The sequence below is a fragment of the Lytechinus pictus genome, chromosome 15 (assembly GCF_037042905.1).
Source record: "Lytechinus pictus isolate F3 Inbred chromosome 15, Lp3.0, whole genome shotgun sequence".
NCBI lineage: Eukaryota > Metazoa > Echinodermata > Echinoidea > Temnopleuroida > Toxopneustidae > Lytechinus > Lytechinus pictus.
In genome coordinates, this window is record NC_087259.1 from 29,778,188 (window position 1) to 29,796,970 (window position 18,783).

The window sequence follows — 18,783 nt, forward strand, 5'->3', positions numbered from 1 at the left end:
CTTTACCTAGGCTCATATAATTTGATGTGTCGCCACCTTCCACTTTTGTTGCTTGACAAATAACTTTTTCGCATTACAGGCGGGCGTATTATGTGCTCGCCTTAGCGACACTCTAGTTTATTGTTTGAATTATACAATAGTATTTCAGTTTTACCATTTTGACATTAAGGACCAAATTAACTGAACATTAAATGTTATAACTGATAATTCCACAAGTTCAGGGAGGAATAGAATCTTGTTTCTCAGTACAATATGCGCATATAATTGTTTTGTGAAATAAAGCGAAGTTTGCAGAGGGGTGTGTATTGAAATGTGTAGCAATCTAGGGGACGTTAGAAAAAAGCTGCTATATATACACACAACTGTAATCATGACTGCTGACCCTTTCTTGTGCTAAATATGGGGAAATGATGAATATATCAATCATATGCTTTTTGACAATGATATAATATAAGCCATTTTAGTATCATTCTGCGCATGATCAGAAGAAGGTCATTGGCACTAAAGTGAAATGGTGTTTTGATATTTAATGAGATAAGCACCAACTTTGATATCTTGATTATTATTATTTTGAATTGTGTTTTTCACTAGATCTACAAAAAACAATACATCCACTAGCGACTGGTATTTCACAGTTGGCTAGTACAACATGCTAATGCATTCAAAGTAGAAATAGAGTGTTTATTGGTTTGCTATTCTAGTCACCTGGTCTATTCAATTTCTTCATCCTGCTACATAAGGCATGCTTATATAATATCTTGCTTTGAAATCTGCCTATCACATTGAAAGGAATGAAAGGTCATTTTACCAAATTTGCCTCCATGAATTATCTACAAACTTGTCTATTCAGAGGTAGTATTTCAACCTTAGCAGATGGATAGCACCTGTCGGGTCACCAGTCAGATGTAAAACAGTGTGTAACTAACAAACAGCTTATAAAAGACGCACCTGGCTGGTGTATCGATTGTTATTACTCATTACCTTTGTACTGTCTTTGAAATTTACAGACGCGGATCAAGGCTCATGAACTCCGAGGAAAGAAGAAGGAGGAGTTGGAGGAGAACCTCAACAAGCTGAAGCAAGAATGGGCTCAGCTTCGAGTTGCCAAGGTGACTGGTGGTCAGGCATCCAAGCTTGCTAAGATGTAAGTTGAGGTTGATTGTGAACGGTCAAGAAGTTGATTTGAATGAAAAGTCAAACAAGCATAAAGCTTATTATTCAATCTTGGAGGTGGGGGAGGGTGCATCATAAAGCGATATGATTGATATTAAATTCAGTGCTCCACACTAACCCTTTGTTTCTACTGGTCCGAACCTAAAACTGACACGTCCCCAAAAATAAAGGGAAAAAATTGGGAGAAAAAATTGAAATAAAAAAAAGGACAGATTATTTTGCTAAATTTTTTTAATTGCTTCTATTGCCCCCCCCCCCAAAAAAAACCCAGTACACACACAAAATAATTTATGAGAGCCATTTCTCAATATTGGAGAGCCATTTTTTTTAAAGGGATGGTCCGGGCTGAAAGTATTTATAGCTTAATAAATAGAGTAGAATTCACTGAGCAAAATGCCGAAAATTTCATCAAAATCGGATAACAAATAACAAAGTCATTGAATTTTAAAGTTCAGCAATATTTTGTGAAAACAGTTGTCATGAATATTCATTAGGTGGGCTGATGATGTCACATCCCCACTTGTTTTGTATTTTATTATATGAAATTAGGTTTATTCAATTTTTTTCCTCCAAGAACTAGAAAAATTGGACTGACAACTGATTTAGTACATTAGATATTTATTGCTGCAACTTATTTCATTATAAGGAGACATTATTCACACAAGTATGAAATAATGAAAAAATTATGATTTTATGTAATAAATAACATTTTCTTTTTTTCTCCCACTCTTATGCACCAGTTTATTAAGCCTTTCTTTGTAACCTGTTTGACCCACCTCTCACTAATTCTCTTGTTTTTCATCCCATTATCACTGTTTTGTTCCAGATCCTGTTTGATGTTGCCTGCCTCATTATTTTAATCCCTCTTGGCTTGAGGTCTTTTACTGGCCTTACTTACACTAACTTCCCTTTGTGTCTGCCTACTCCTTTTCTTTCATCCCCTTCACTAACCTGATTGGTCTTCTCTACTCACTAATGCCCCTTTTGTCTCCTTGTTTCTAGTGTTGCTGTAGCTTGTTTGTGGTCTATATTATGGTTGTTCCACTTTATATGTTTGTCATTTTGCCTCCGACGAAGATTCTGCTAGGATCGAAAGCTTAGGCCCCTTTTTGACTTTCTAATAACATAAGAAAACGGAAAGTGGAGATGTGACATCATCAGCCCACCTAATGAATATTCACGACGACTGTTTTCACAAAATATTGCTGAACTTTAATCTTCAATAACTTTATTATTTGTTATCCGATTTTGATGAAATTTTCGGCATTTTTCTTAGTGAATTCTACTCTTATGTATTAGGATATAGATATTTTCAGCCCGGACCATCCCTTTAAGGTGCCAAAGTCATTTCATAGTTTACAAAAGAGAAGAAAATATCATTAGTATCATTAGCCAGCAAATCTGGCCATTTCTGAAAAGTTTCTGGTCTGGGACTCTCTTGTTGTGTATTTCCAATCGCCTTTAAGTATTTAATTGTGTGTAATTTTGTATCTAATTTTTCCATATTTATTATTGTCAATCCAACTTTGATGGTTACAATGAAAGAATAAATGATGTTAATGATATATAAGGAATGGTAAACGTGTGACAAATGTTTCCTTGTTTGTACACTGCCCATAAAGAATGAGAATTTGTTCTATGAATACTGGTGTGTTGGCTCAGTTGGTAGAGCATCCACCTCACAACTTGGAGGTCGGGAGTCAGACCAAAAGATGTTTAAAGATGCGAGTTGCTGCTATCCTGTTAGGTGCTCAATGATTCAAAGGATATACACTAGCTACGTCAATCTGGCGCTGCACAGTGGCCGCCAGGGCGACGATCAATTGGCAAAACAAATTATCTGATTATTTCTGTTTTAGATTTCAATTTTGAACAATAAATTATGAATTATAATTTTTCAATATCAGCAACACTTTCAATTATTTTTTCTTAATCCTCCATCTGATTTTGATGAAATTTTTATTAAAAATGCTTGGTTGATTTCTCTCTATTTCATCAAATAAACATGTTGTTTGGGTTGACTTGCCCATTAATATTATCTGCTAAACTCAGTATACAGTTGGTGTTGAAAATGTGTGCTTAATTACTTCACCAACATTGGCCCCCATAGACTGTAAAAATAATGATTTCTATTTTGGTTGTGACTGGAAAGGTGTTGAGCTGACAATTACTCATTCAGTATCCTCTTTCTAATCCTACAATGGGGTTGGTTAAAGCTTGGTTCGGAAACCATCTTCATGCTCTCAAACTCACACCAAATTGGAACTGTACTGGAACCTGCCCAATGTTTGATTGAAAAAGAGGGGAGATGAAAAAAAAGAAAGATGTAAGCAAATGCAAATGGGCCATGTATTGCTAGACTAACATGTGTAGTTTGTATTAAATTTTACGGAATAAATGATAATAAGGTAAAGAATTTCAAAAGAAATGAAAAATGGCACTCTTGGAGTCGTGGATAGGAATTGATGGGCCTAATATTGGTCACTTTACATCTCATACATGATGTAATGCAATAGGAGCAATTAATGTCATGATTTACACACCTCATTGCTACAAGGACCAGTTATTGAGTGACAGACTGACCTTTCTCAGCTCTCTCATGTAAATTGATTTATTCTTGCTTAATTATATTGTTTTTGGAGAGTTATTTTTATTATTTAGTGTAATAGGTTTTCCTCATTTCGGCTCTTTCTCGGCTGTCATGTTAAGTGATATACTCTCATTTAGTTTCATGAAATCGTTTTTGGATATTCTAAAATTTATTTTTTATTTTCTCCCTTTAGCTGTGTCATTCGTAAGAGTATTGCTCGTGTGCGAACTGTTATGCACCAGACACAAAAGGAGAACCTTCGCAAGTTCTACCGCAACCGTAAGTTCAAGCCCCTGGACCTCCGCCCCAAGAAGACGCGAGCCATCCGTCGCCAGCTCAGCCGATCAGAACTCAACCGCCGCACCAGCAAACAGATCCGCAAGGCCAGCATGTACCCCATGCGCAAGTACGCCGTCAGGGCGTAAATGTAGCTACATGCAACTCTCAAAACTGTTTCACAAACATTTTCAGGACCAGGATTGCTTCTGTCTTCACAGGATACGGTGTTATGGCTTAATCAGTTGGTGAGACGAGCTATGATATCACACAAAGAAGGTGAACCATCAACGATGAATGGTCACACACTCACCATCAATGGGCAAGGAATATTCATCATCATAACTCAAATTGATCCAGGAACCTCATTGCCAGATTAATAAAGTCTGTTCTCAGCACATAATCTTTATGTGATTTCTGCTTGGTATTTTGTGACCCTGTGTTTTCATAGACTTGTAGGAATCCTGAAGAAAATTCAAGGGGTGTTTCATAAAGCTGCTCAGTAATGTATGATTGGTGGTCTAGTTATGGATGCCAAAGTTCATTTGTTATTATTTCATAGGAATCACAGTAAATCTACTCTAAATATGCTAAAATAGAAAACAATTTGGGTATCCCATTTAGCTCAAGAATGTGCCACCACTCATTCATAAAGTCATTGATAACTTGGGTCACTTGTGAACAGCTTCCATGGAATGTCACCCAGGTGGGTGTTTCATAAAGCTGTTTGAAAAATAGGAGCAACTCTACAAACGACTGGTAACCCTTTATTAAGAGCAAAATCAACATCAATTGATAATTCAGTGTATGTCACACATTATTTCAAGAAGGGTCACCAGTCATTTGTAAAGTTGATCTTGACTTGGGTACAGCTTTACAAAACACCCATGTGGTTCTAGAAAATACATAGACAAGGGGGTATATCATAGCTATTCATGACTTTACCAGGGAATTAGATTGCCAAAATGAGATGCCTATAGCGTTGATAATGTCCCTTACAGTTTTATGAAACACCTATCGGGTAGGGTTTCATAAAGCCGTTGTAAAGTAAGAGTGACTTTAAAAACGACTGGTGGTCCTTTCTTATGGTGAATGGTATTGAACATTAAATGTTCTTTGGTGATTATTTAGTGCGTAAAAAAGGTTCACCAGTCATTTAAAAGTCCCTCTTAACTTACAAACAGCTTTATGAAACACCCCATCTGGTTTTAGAAACATATCCCATAAACAAGGGGCTGTATCAATGCTGTTCAATGCATTACTAGGGATTGAAAGTGCCAAAATGAGTTGCAAAATGTTTGGAGATTTTTTTCTACCAAATAGCATTGATATGCCCCCCCAACATCCACAGATGTGATCTTTTGAAAATCTGTTGAATGATGTAAACTTACGTGAGAGAGATAAAGTTTGGGGGAGGAATGAAAAGGAGGAATTTCACAGTTGGAAAAGGGAGAAAGAGTGGGAGGAAAAGATCGAGAAAAGAATTGGAATAGAGAGGTAAATGAAGAGAAGTGAGAGGAGAGTAACGAGATGGGGGTGAGGAAATAGTAGTAGAATAAAAAGAGAGCAAAGGGGGAGAGCAGTTTATATAGAGGAACAAGAGATGAAAACATCTTGTCAGAAATGAAAGTGGGAGAAAGATAAAAAGCAAAGTGGTATTTAATTGGCTGATTGTGTGTATCTCTGTCCCTCCCTCATAAATGGTTCACTGTATCAATAATCGGAATTTAGTGATTTTTTTTCGAAAACTAGCAAATAACCAAGAACAAGTCATTTGCTTAAAAATTTCTTAACAATTACTCTTTCATTGGATTGTAACTTTACACCAGGTGTAAACCAAGCTGTCAATAACCCCCCCCCCCCCCGAAAAGTGACTATTTTAAAACTTGTCATTAAAATAATAAAAACAAGATAACACTTAACAAAAGTATGTAAAAGGTACCTTTTTCTGGATGTGATAAAATTTACTTTGGAGAAAGCTATTCCCGTGTCAAAATTTGCTCTCATAAAATGGACATAGCGCCCTCAACGTTTTATGTTGTGTAGGTTTATGCATAGTTTTCTGGCCACAGAAATTCTGTGTACTACTAGCACAATGAAGGCCTTATTTAAGTTGGATTCACAAAATATTTTATAATACTTTCTTTTTAAAAAAGTAGTTTAAAATGTTCAAAAGAGAAAAATAAATGTTTATTTTGTCATTTAGATGACAATTCATTGAAAGGAAACCCAAACCCAATGAGAAAATCAATCTGAGAAGAGAGTAAAATGGGTGGATCAAAATAAGTAATTTCATTAAATCTGTTATAAAATAAAGAGTTATGGAAGTTTCAAAAATATACTTTCTATGGGGAACCTCAAATTGGCAAACATGCTTGAAAATGGGTGATTTGTAGACAACTCTCCATTTGTTTTTAATATAAATTTTCAGATTTTCCATATCTCGCATCTTGCCTCCTTATGAGCACAATATGTCATCTGAAAATATGATTCACATCACATATGTCACAGAAATAGCTAAAAGGGGGAAATCTGAAGTCATTTAAAAATCATCCACTTGGAGTATCCTTGTAGAAAGCGCTGGAATAAAGACTTCAAACTGCCACATCTGTCTGATTTTATACCAGTTTGATGAAACTTGTTTTAAATTGCTTCTCTCATTTTACCCTTCACAATGGGATTGTTGCTCATATGAGGTTTTGGTTTCCTTTAAATCTTTAAGTCTTTCATCTAATGAAATAAGCAGAGTATCGCTGCCTCTCCCATTTTGTTTATTCGATATTGTTCAAAATTTTAATCATTAATTTTGCACTCATTAACTTTGCTGAATTACCAATTACTTTGATAGAACTTGTCTCTTTGGTTAAAATTCCCCTTTTCTCATTTCTCAAAGTCCAGGGGCCCATTGCAGAAAATTTCAATCAAACGCAACTAAAAAATCTTGCGCAACTTGATATTCAGCCAATGAACCACCTGTATTCGGGACTGACTTGCGTTTAAACGCAACTCTTTCTGCAACAGGCCCCAGGACTTGGTTCACCCCTATGCATTTTGTGCTTTTTTTATGTCTTCCTGGAAAATTAAAAACACATCTTCAAGGAAAAGACAAGGAAGTCATCCTGCATCATTCAACTGAAATTGACCCCCTCCTCAACTATCAACCTACCTTCCCTCATTTCTTCTCTCTCTCTTTTACCATCTTTCTGCTTTCTTCCCCCCCCCCCACCCCCCTTTTCACTCTGTTTACTCTCTCTCCCAAACCCACTTTCTTCTTTCCAATGCTCTTTTCCACCATCTTTCCTCTCTCTCCCACTCTGTTTATCTTTGTCTCTCCCATTCCCCCCCCCCCCTCTATTCTCTTAAACTCTCCCAACTTGACAAACAGTTTAAGCTTGATGACCTCTTTCACTCTGATCTCTAACAAACTCATCACAATGTAATACAACACATCTTGGAACACGACTGTGTTTATGGTGGTGTGTAAGTACTCTAAATACATATTTTGAAATATTCTATGTAAATAGAAGGCATAAATTTAAACCAGCACGTATCAGGAGTTATGCTCTATATATGTCATGCAGGATCCTTGACCCTTATACCACAAAGGGGGGGGGGGGACATTAAGGCCACCATTGGTATATTAATATTACAGGAATGCAAAAAAACTTTGCCCCAGATGTTATCAATAGTGCGCTTCATGACCCTTATTTCAAGTCTCTTTAACCCTAAAAAAACTGGGGTGGGGCTGATTCAGCCCCCCTCATATTTTTTCGTGATAAATCCGCCGCGCAAAATCTTTTGACTGCATCGCTCGCTGACTTTCAAGTCTTGCGCAACTTTTTGAGACCATATTGCGACCGCTGTTACACGAAATTACGCAACATTTCTGAAGTGCATGCAGACTCAAAATTGGTCAAAAACGAAATGCAAATAGTGTTTTTAGCCAAAATTAAGAAATGTATCATTTTTCCTTTTACTGATTAAAATAAATTGATTTCATCTTTTTTATCGTCAAAATAAAGTCCCTGACAATTTCCAATATTAAAACAATAAAAAACAAAAATTAAAAAATAACATTCAAATACATTGGAAATTTACAAAACAATAAAATACATAAAATAAATTTGATATTGAATTTTTTTTAAAGCAAGTAAATTAGATCAGATTTCTATAAAGAGTCTGTGAACCAAACATTAGCATTTTAGGGGCATTATTTAGTTAACAAAATTGATTTTACGAATAAATAAGCAATGAGATTTTCTGCAGAATTTGATCATATAGTTTGGTAGATCATGCCATGGGTAACGCGCCTGCCAATCTTGCAATCAACGGCCAAGATCATAAGCTGGGGCTGAATCAGCCCCCCCCCCCCCTCGTCTTCATAGGCATTGAAATAGCCTGGTCTATTTAGGGTTAAAAGTTTGAGTACATGGTTCAGCAGTTTCTAAAAGTTTGTACTTGAACATCGCACCAGAATCTCATTGTTATTGCATGGTTGGCAGCTGTGATATCAAGGGGGCCAGAATGCCCCCTCCAGTGATAATTTGACAAGAAATAGCTTAGGCGCCGTTTCATAAAGCTGTTCGTAAGTTAAGAGTGACATTAAGAACGTATGGTGATCCTTTCTTGTGGTAAATGGTATAATAAATTGGCGATGATTTAGCCCGTAAGAAAGGATCACCAGTCCTTGAAGTTGCTTTTAACTTTCAAACTGCTTTATGAAATGGCCCCCTGGTTATATAAAGGGTTAAGCTAATTAAAATAAACTACAATTCAATCTTAACTATTATAATAATAAGGGTACTTTTATTTCAAGACTGTTCACAACATAAGCTGAATTTTACAGAGCTTTTACAAATAATTATATTAAAAAAAATAAAATCTGTAATACTAAAAGAACTACTGTAATTAAAGATAAAAATAGTATCATACAAACACATGAAAAAAAAGCATGAAGAAATGCAAAATCAATAGTTTTGGGGATTAATATGAATGCAAAACAATGTCATTATCAACAGAATATCATTTACAACTATTTGTAAAGATTATAAGTAATTGCAGAAGATTCAAATTTGCTTCAAAGAATTTGTGATGTACATGAATTGGAGTGGATAAATTTGACTGTAGAGGATACCAAGATTTTAAATACAGGTAAGTGATGGATTTAAAGTATAAGGAAATTGAAAAGTGGAAATTATACAATGGGTAAATAATTAGAATAAAGTTTTATACACAGAGTTTTATATACTTATTTCATTCTATTGAATCATTACATATAGTCGCTGATTATTCCAATTCAGTAATAACAAAATATCACATTTGTACTAGGATAAATAAAACGATACATAAAATCAATATCATATAATATAGCTATTTTTAGTATGCATCTTTAAAAAGTATCTTAAGGCCCTGTCACATTCTTCTGTGCAAGCCTTGTGGGCAATCATTTTAGAGCATGCTAAAAATTTTGTCTGCGTGCAAATAATAATAATCCGCTTTTATATAGCACTCAATACATCGGAACAACGTCTCTAAGCGCTTTACAGATGTATTTTTACCCCGGTCATCGAATCCTTGCATGCCCGCATACAATGTATGCACTTTTTCCACTCCCTGTGAAGCATTCCAATAAGAATTCCAAGTCTCAATTGCTAGGCATACTACATAGGCTTTCGCATCCTTTTTAACATCTGGGTGGAGAGTGGAAAAGTGTGGATTAACGGCTTGCCAAAGGACGCTAGGCCATGGTGAGATTCAAACGCAGGACTTGCAAGCACTTCTGAGGGCAATTGAGATACCGTCAATGCGGGAAGCCTGTGGGCGACCTGCAGGTCACAGAAACAGTCACCAGCAAGTCACACGCAAGGCTTGCACAAAACAATGTGACAGAGCCCTCAAGGATCTATCCTTTCAATTCTAATCAAACACGACTTTGAAAAGAAAATAATATTGTTCTCTACGTAGACTACCAGTAGCTTGAGTAACGAATTTGGAATTTGGACCATGTTAGCCAGGATGGTTTTCAAGCAGAGTTTAGTTGCTTAACTTAATGAAAAGGAATTGACTGAAAATTATGCAATTGGCCATTTTTCACAGGGTGGTCTTAAAAATAATTTTTCATGGTGTGAATAAATTAGTGTTATTTGTAAATTGATGTCCCATTATAAATGTGCACATTTTCAAAGTTGCTTAATTCTCAAATATGTACAATGCAACAGTGATTTAAGACCAATTATAAACTGGATTCATTTCAATAAACAAAGGTCTAACACCATTGAATCAAGTGTGAATTTACCACCCTTAAACAATTTAAAGTGTGTTGTTTTCTCAATGTACAAGCTGAATTAAGTCAAGAGCATTAATCAGGCCTACAAAGACTCTGCTAAACCATAGTTTCAATTGAGAGTACTTTTTTAAAATAAATTTGGGCAAACAGGTTTACATTTTTATAAGTAAAATATAATTATGAAAAAAAAATCAGGAAAATTATGAAGTTAATTAATAATGGCATTCCAACATTTTCTGAAATCAGTTTTATGCATGCAGTCAGATTTAATAAAAATCTTTAACAAAATTAAAAAGGTAACAGATACATCAGCTCTTTCACTGCAAATTCATGAAGACATGCAAAGAACTCTCCAATAATGTTTTTTATTTTTATTTCTTTTCTGGTTTGTACGAAATTTCTATTGTTTTGTTGAGTCTGATCTGTTCAAATCATTTCACTTACAGCCTGGAGTACTCCTTTAATCTAAATAAATGATATATCAATGGATCAAACGTGTATATATATATATATATATATACACCGTATATGACAGGATAATCAAGGCTATAAAATGGGTTATGACGGAGTACACCACATGATATGTGTGAGCTAAATGAGTATGCATATATATATTTATATATGAACATATGCTTACAATATATGGAAATACATATGAACCCATGTGTTCTATAATTTGCAAAATCATAGTGTGCTTTTTTTTCTCTGATTATAAACTAAGTGTTTGACAAGCACTGTTGATTGTACTTTTACTGTCATTCATAGTTTAATAGACAAACTTGCACTGGGGCATATTATAAAATTCCTAACAATCAATTTTCAACTACCGGTATTTCGTATGTAGGTCTTGATCATTAATCCTATGTATGTTTCAAGGGGCCACACGTAGGTCTTACTTTTTTTTCTAGTTCCCTATTATTAGAGGCTATTTATTTCCTTTCCATTAAGTTAGACATAACAGAGACCGCGCCGCGAACGCAACTGCTGGGGTCTCCACCAGGCTTAATTCACAAAAAGTAAAAGAAGCCCAGGCAGTTTTGTAGGCTGTTCTTATTTAAGTGACAAGGAGACCACCGACAGAATACCGCTTGTGACCACCTTCCATCCCAACCTACCCCCTCTCCGCAAAATCCTGTTTGATAACCACCACATTTTACACACTTCTGATCGTCTCCAACAGGCCGTTCCCGATACTCCCCTTCTAGCATACCGACGCCCACCGAATCTCAGGGACCTCATTGTTCGTGCTGAAGTGCCCTCCCTCACTAACCATTCTTCTCCCATACAGCATGGCACCTTCAAATGCACCAGCAACAGGTGCATCATATGTGAAATACACCTTCACGAGGGCGATACTTTCACCAGCAACTCTACTAGCCTGTCTCACCAAATCAAGGGCAACATCACATGCACTACCACTAATGTTGTATATCTCATCACTTGCAGAGTTTGTAGGGTACAATACATAGGGGAAACCAAGACCACACTCAAGAAACGATTCTACGGGCACAGATCCACCGTCAACACAGCAAAGCTGGACACTCCAGTTGGCCGCCATTTTAACCTCCCCAACCACTCCATCACTGACATGATGCTACAGGGCATCGAATCTTTAGGTACCCGTCCTGACTCAGTCCGTACTAGCAGGGAGAAGCTCTGGATGAGACGACTGCGCACCACCCAACCTCATGGCCTGAACATCCAAGAGGGGAACGACTGATTTTTCTTTCCTATCCACTTTCAATTTATATATACATATAATTTTTTCCCCTCAGCTCTTTTGAATAGTTACATTATAGTTTCTTACTCCACTTTCCTCCCATATCTCATAGAAGCGTAGCTCCAATTTTTCCTTCCTTATTCAGGCGATATAATAATTATTATATATATATATATATATATATATATATATATATATATATATATGTTTTTTCTCCACTCACCTCTTTTAGATTTACCACATTTGCTTATTTACATGTATACTATGGTTTCTTCATAATACACCCCCTCTCTTCTATATTTGCTTTTACCTTTTTAGGCAATTTGCTCCCTCTTTTTCACATATACAGGTTTTTTTTTTTTTTTTTTTTTTTTTTTTTTTTTTTTTTTTTTTTTTTTTTTTTTTTTTTTTTTCCCCTACTATATAGTCTTATGTTTTTTTCCCGTCACACCTAGCGGATTACAATATCAGTTACACCATATGTGTATTTATATTTTTTTTTTCATATACATTTCTTTTTTGGATATATTTATATACATATCACTTATAGATACATATTTACACTTACATTCTTCTCTTAGTTTGTTTAATGCTTTATCATATATACTTATATGTCTTTTGCACATTATCAGTTGTTCCCCATTCTTTTTCTTTTTTCCCCCCACTCTTATGCACCAGTTTATTAAGCCTTTCTTTGTAACCTGTTTGACCCACCTCTCACTAATTCTCTTGTTTTTCATCCCATTATCACTGTTTTGTTCCAGATCCTGTTTGATGTTGCCTGCCTCATTATTTTAATCCCTCTTGGCTTGAGGTCTTTTACTGGCCTTACTTACACTAACTTCCCTTTGTGTCTGCCTACTCCTTTTCTTTCATCCCCTTTCTTTCATTCACTAACCTGATTGGTCTTCTCTACTCACTAATGCCCCTTTTGTCTCCTTGTTTCTAGTGTTGCTGTAGCTTGTTTGTGGTCTATATTATGGTTGTTCCACTTTATATGTTTGTCATTTTGCCTCCGACGAAGATTCTGCTAGGATCGAAAGCTTAGGCCCCCTTTTTGACTTTCTGTTCTTATTTCAACGGGATCTGTTACTTCAAACTGCTTCTGGCTTTACTTGATCTCAGGGACATCTGATGTTTGAGAAATGATCTTCAAGTAGATGGTGTTGTCTCTGACAAATCCTGACTTAGGATCTTCAATCATCTGGATCTTGGCAAACAATGGGCATCCTGCTCCGATGTTCTTCTCCGTTGTTGGTTTCTTGAATGAAGAACTTGCAGGATCTGGTCTGAAGGCCTCTACGATACTCTTGTTAATCGGGTCATCTTGGTTGACTAATTGGAAAGTGATTCTTTCTTTGAATGGCCAGGGCAACACTGAATCATGCGGGCCTCTCATAATCGTGAGAAACAGTGAGATGTGTGTACCTTTTCCAACCCCATCTCCCATCAGGAACACTCGTCCACATAACTTATAACCATACTGACTTGTGAAGAAGGGTGGTGAATAGATTGATTTGATGTTTGTATTCATGGCATCTCTCTTCCTCTCTGAGTAATTTGGGATTGGCCAAAGATAGACTCCACTATAAGAGGTCTCAAATCTCAGCAATCGCTCTTCTACTTTCGTTCCATCCTGTCGAAGCGATAAAAGAGCACGCTCAAGCTCTTGGGATTTCTTCTGTAGCTTCTCACTTATTCCTTGATTCATTAAGCTAGGTGATAGATTTAGCTTGTCTAATCTACTGTGAACCCTCATGACATCTTTGTTAAATGTGGCCAAGACCGATTCAAAAACCTCCTGCTTGTCAGCGATGGCTGCAAAAGCTTTAGGCATATTCTTCAATGGCTCTGATATCTTCAGTGCATCCATGGTATCCTTCTTTATCCTTTCCAGGTCTCTCTCTGACTTTTTGCGTTCTGTTTGTATCATTCTCAAGATATCTTTCTCACTGACTGCTCCTGAAAACCCCTTAGACTCGGATCCAAGATCACCAATGCTAGAACCTGAAAGGAACCCATTGGTAGCTGCTGATGCTCCCGACCTGAAGGCAACTGATGATAGAGTTTTCAAGGATTCTCCATCACATTCATCAGCAGGGCTAGTCTTTCCACTGCATTCATTCTGTCTGGGTCTTACATCCTTTCTGTCATCTGATCTAATCTCAGATTGATTACTGCCATTAGACATTGAATCACTGGAGCAGTCTGGCTCACTGGTCTGATTCGCTGCATATTCATCATTATCAAGGGTGATTGGTACTTTAGGATCAATGGCACTGAAGACAGTGACCAACCTCTCAATTAAATCTCTTACAGACGTTTTGTCACTTCTCAAGACAAGCCCACATGTCCAGTCCCAGGTTTCCTGTGATACAAAGAAACAAATAAATAAAGAAAATAAGGAATAATTCACGTACTGTACATATAGAGGGTGTAACAAAAAATTATGCTTAATTTCTACTATTGACTGGAACTTGTGAACATGTTTACAATAGATTTTGAGTTTGCGTAATTGTACAATTAATCATATTGATTATGTCACAACCTAGGTCCCAACTGTCAATATCATACATAAATGGAATCTTATAAGGCTATGCTAAATGTAGACGGGGAGGGGGGGACACTAACAGACATTAGTGGTACGTGCCACTTTGATGGACCCCTCCCTTTTCCAGACCATGATTTCAGTTCTGTAGATCAGGCATGATATTCCCCTCTGAAAAACCAAAGGTTGCTTAGTCCGCGCCGAAGTCCGAGGTGCCCCAGTCGGGGAACAAGCTCTTGCATAGTAAAGAAATTGAAAGTGATTTTACAAGGTGAGTCTGCATGATAGTTTTATCATTTCACTTAAGAAAGCAGTAAAAAACAGCATTCATGAGAATGTTCTTAGGCAAAGGATTTCAAATTAAAAAAAATCTGAAAAAAATTATCTGAAAAATCAGAATTCTGATTTTATTAGGGAGAATATCATGCCTGCTAGATACTCTGAATGACAGAAGTTCAGTTCAGAAAAAAACATCTCCATTCCCCAGGCCTGCCCAAAGTGTCCAGCGTGAGCACCGCAACGCTAGCTGCACACACAGCTTCACAATTCACTTCTTTTCATATCACGCAGCTAGCGTGCTTGATACCTTTCATAGACTGAATAAAACAATTTAGATTCATCAATCCACAATCAATTCAGATCCCATTTTTCACATTTCACCACATATATTTTAGTTCCAAAAATCTCGTGTTTTACACTTGTACTCAGACTCTAACTTCGGAGTTTCATGAGGCACAGCCCCATTAAAATATAATTGGTTTGCTCCCCCTCCCCTCCCCGGAAGGTAGACATATTGCACATGAAGTTTACTTCAAAGTTTCTCCTGGGATAACAAAATAATTAACAGTCAAAAGACAGCATTATATCAGGTTTGCTATTATATCTTTTGTTTCATACAAAATCGTCAGCAGTCATCCAAACCGTTGCATCACTCATACAATGGTGCAAACCCATTTAAGAGAAAATCGACTTCAAAGTTTACTATGATTTTCACACCTTAGTTCCCCAGCCTTAAAACATATTCTATTGCTAAAAAAATACATGGCTGGAACTTGGAAAGACCAAGACAATTGCTTGACATTGGTATCCTTATTTTTAAACAAAACTAAGGATCGGAGAAAATATCGCAAAAGAGCTACATGCTTGTAATTTCTTTTTGAGCGGCTTAGATTTTCCCTGTACAAAAACGCCATAGGGAAAAGGGATACAATGTTTTGACTGACAGCAATTCCAATGCACGCGATCAGTCAAAACGTTGTATCGCTTTTCACGTGCAAAGTCAGTGCAGTGCCCAGTGCCGATACAATGGTTTGGCAGACTGCGCGCATTGTAATCACAGTCATATCGCTCTGTTACAGTACACGTTTCGAATGGGATTTGCGCATTTTATTAAAATTTTGTATAGCATTGCTGATAAAATCCTCTCATATCTCAAAAACTAAAATAATTGCTGCATAGAAATTTAAATAAGAATAGAGTAGGATTTGTTCTTTTATTTTCTTCAAAAATCTCAAAATCAATTTTTTTTAATACCAAAACTGACTGATACGACAGTTCGGATGAACGCCGACGAAATGACTAAAGGGACTAAATACAAACTATTACATTTTATAATAAGGATGTGTTTTATGTAAACTTTTCCCAGGTAGAAGCTTGTTTAAAAACATGTTTCCAAACACCTTTCCAAGTAAGTTTTACAAAAGAGTTATGTCAACTAATAAAGTTAGATTACTAGCATTGTCACTACAGTGTGTTTGATCAGAGGGGGTTGGAGTCATAAACCATTATGCAGCTCATGTTTTTATTTCTTTTGGCCATTGTTTATGTTTTGTGTTTGATCAGATGGGGGCGGAGTCATAAACCGTCATGCAACTCACATTTTTATTTCTTTTGGCTATTGTGGCTGTATTTTGTGTTTGTGGTACACCCTTCATGAATGTGATAGGTGCATAGATGTTTTAATAACATATTATGAAATACAGACACCTACAATGGGTATGATATATCCTAACTTTCAGGTTTAGGATTTTAGTAAATGTAAAACATACATACTAGCATACTAGGGAAGGGGGAGGGGGTGGAGAGGCAGGGAAGCACAGAGCCCCATGACAGAATTTTGATGTTAGAATTTTTTTATAATAATATAATTTTTTAGAAGAAAATTGTGAAGACCTTGGCCTATCCATAACGTTTTCAAGGACTGCCAGATCCCGGTGGGGGTAGGGGGTTTGCACTCGACCAAAAAAGTAGTAGGTATGTGCCGTGGGAGAGACAAAAAATGGGGCCTTGGAGAAGGCTTATTGTAAAAAGGAGGGTCCTCGGAACGGGCTTCGGAACTGCAAATGTTTGTGAAAATGGGGGTTCTTGGAGCGGGTCGCCTGCGTGTGAGTGCGTATGCATCCCTACGGAACGTGCATGCAGCTAGCCTGCCATGGGCGCCAGGTGCGCTAGCTCAGAGGCGATGGTCGGACAGCACTCTGCGGCCGCTTTTCACCAAAATTGTGACTCACTGTAGCAGATCAATGCGACCAGAACGGCGAAACGGAAAATATGCGAAGCTTTGGAGCAGATTTCTTTTTTTCTCGATAAGAAGAAAATGCTATGCTTTGGAGCGGCTTTCTTTGTCATTTTTCTCAATAAGACAAAAATGCTATGCCTTGGAACAGAAATTTGACTGTAAAAATGGGGGTCCCCTCCGCAGCACATACCCACTATGCATTATACACTGAGTGCCCCCCCCCCTGGCATGCTATACAACCCAAACGCATACGCATTTCAAAAGTAATGCGGATAATTGCCATGGTGCGGTCACAAGTTCACCCTTTTCCAATACAACCGCATCGGAGGGGATGTGTGTGTTGCCATGACGATTATCTGCCTTTTTCAGGACGGGCGCTCGTAAAAATAGTGCGGATTATTTTCGGAGTTTGTGAACGCAATTTTTATTGAATTATCCGCATTACTCTTAGGCGGCTATAAATTGGAGGATGGGTTTATGAAAGGGGTATTAGTTAACTGGAGCCCTGTATTTCTTTCCACCTACAGGTTTGATTTAAGGTTAGACTAGTTACACCCCTTGCTGAACCTGCTTGCACTGAATTTATTTGTGTGACTATTTTGTGGGGGCTGTGTAGGGGGAGGGGTGTGTTACATTTTCAATTACTAAAGGGAGGGGGTGCTGGAGGAGCATATAGCAAGAAGTCTGTTACAGTTATAGTTGCTTCTTTATTCCTTTTCTACAATGGAAGAAGCTGGGTTTTCTTTATAAGTCTACAAGCTGTGATACAGTATGACATGCAGCAGATAATGGACAACCATGAATTTTCAAATTGGATTAATTTGAGTCGCACACAACCATTTATTAATAACTGATCAAATACACTGGATTTTTTAAATTTACATCATCATTTTAACCTAGGACTGTATATTGACCCTCATGATGTGGATTTTGTTTACATGATTTTGGTAAAATTATGGGGAAATTTCGAGGAAGAGAAGAAAAGAATAATTGTAAACACATCTAATTAATTAAATTTAGTACATGTACTTCCTTTTGTGGGTTTATAACAACTAGTATATCCAAATTCACTTGAGGAAGTTACAATTGTACACGTAGGCTATATACGAGAGAATTCCCCTTTACAGCTTTATCAGTTTAGTGTGCATGTACATGTTTCAAAGGTCCATGTAGTCTGCAGGCACAGACCCTGATTGGAACTTTGATCAACAAGTGTGCCTCCATGCAAAGACTAGCACATACAAAACTTGCTGTTCCTGAGCGAGAGAGCCTTCAGTACACGAGGCATGAGTAGGCTGCACATTCAGACCCTAAACTCGAGTGAAGGGTTTGCACAGCAGACTATAAAGGTCCATGTCAGCAGCAAGCAGTTGCATGGTATTAACCTTTCCTTTCCTTACATTCTCTCTTTAATGGGAGTTGCCTGCCCTTATGATCCAATACCCATGAAAACAACTCAGCAAAATATAGAGAATGGGGAATTCCACACCACATTACCAGTCTACAATCACAGACCACTATCAGTAATATGGTCAGTCTAAATGAACGAGATTGTATACTTGCATGGCTACTTGAATAATCCTCTTCAATTTCAAAGGAAAATTCAATCTACATGTATGATATTAAGCATGAGATATCATTTATACAATCTGCAGTGTTGACAAAAGCCTAC

At 37.0% G+C, this 18,783-nt stretch overlaps 2 protein-coding genes across 2 annotated transcripts; one reads left to right on the top strand and one right to left on the bottom strand.

The window, feature by feature from the left end:
* Positions 1-1,001: 1,001 nt before the first annotated feature.
* LOC129278098 (large ribosomal subunit protein uL29-like) lies at positions 1,002-4,442 on the top strand (the record flags this gene model as incomplete). Its single annotated transcript, XM_054914323.2, has 2 exons — positions 1,002-1,144; positions 3,957-4,442. Coding segments are annotated over 2 exons (375 nt in total), but the record flags the coding sequence as incomplete, so codon positions are not given.
* Positions 4,443-10,023: 5,581 nt separating this feature from the next.
* On the bottom strand, positions 10,024-15,547 carry LOC129277562 (TNF receptor-associated factor 1-like). The gene is made up of 2 exons (XM_064110066.1): positions 15,491-15,547; positions 10,024-14,413 (listed from the first exon to the last, which is right to left on the bottom strand). Exons 1-2 carry the CDS (start codon positions 15,545-15,547, stop codon positions 13,157-13,159), a joined length of 1,314 nt encoding a protein of 437 aa, XP_063966136.1. The 3' UTR covers positions 10,024-13,156.
* Positions 15,548-18,783: the final 3,236 nt, after the last annotated feature.

Bases quoted from the DNA above. Each gene is read 5' to 3' on its own strand.
- LOC129277562 (XM_064110066.1), bottom strand. From the start codon at position 15,547: ATGGGTTTGCACCATTGTATGAGTGATGCAACGGTTTGGATGACTGCT. The intron at 14,414-15,490 runs GTATGAAACAAA...TTTGTATCACAG, and splicing joins GGATGACTGCTGACGATTTT to GAAACCTGGGACTGGACATG.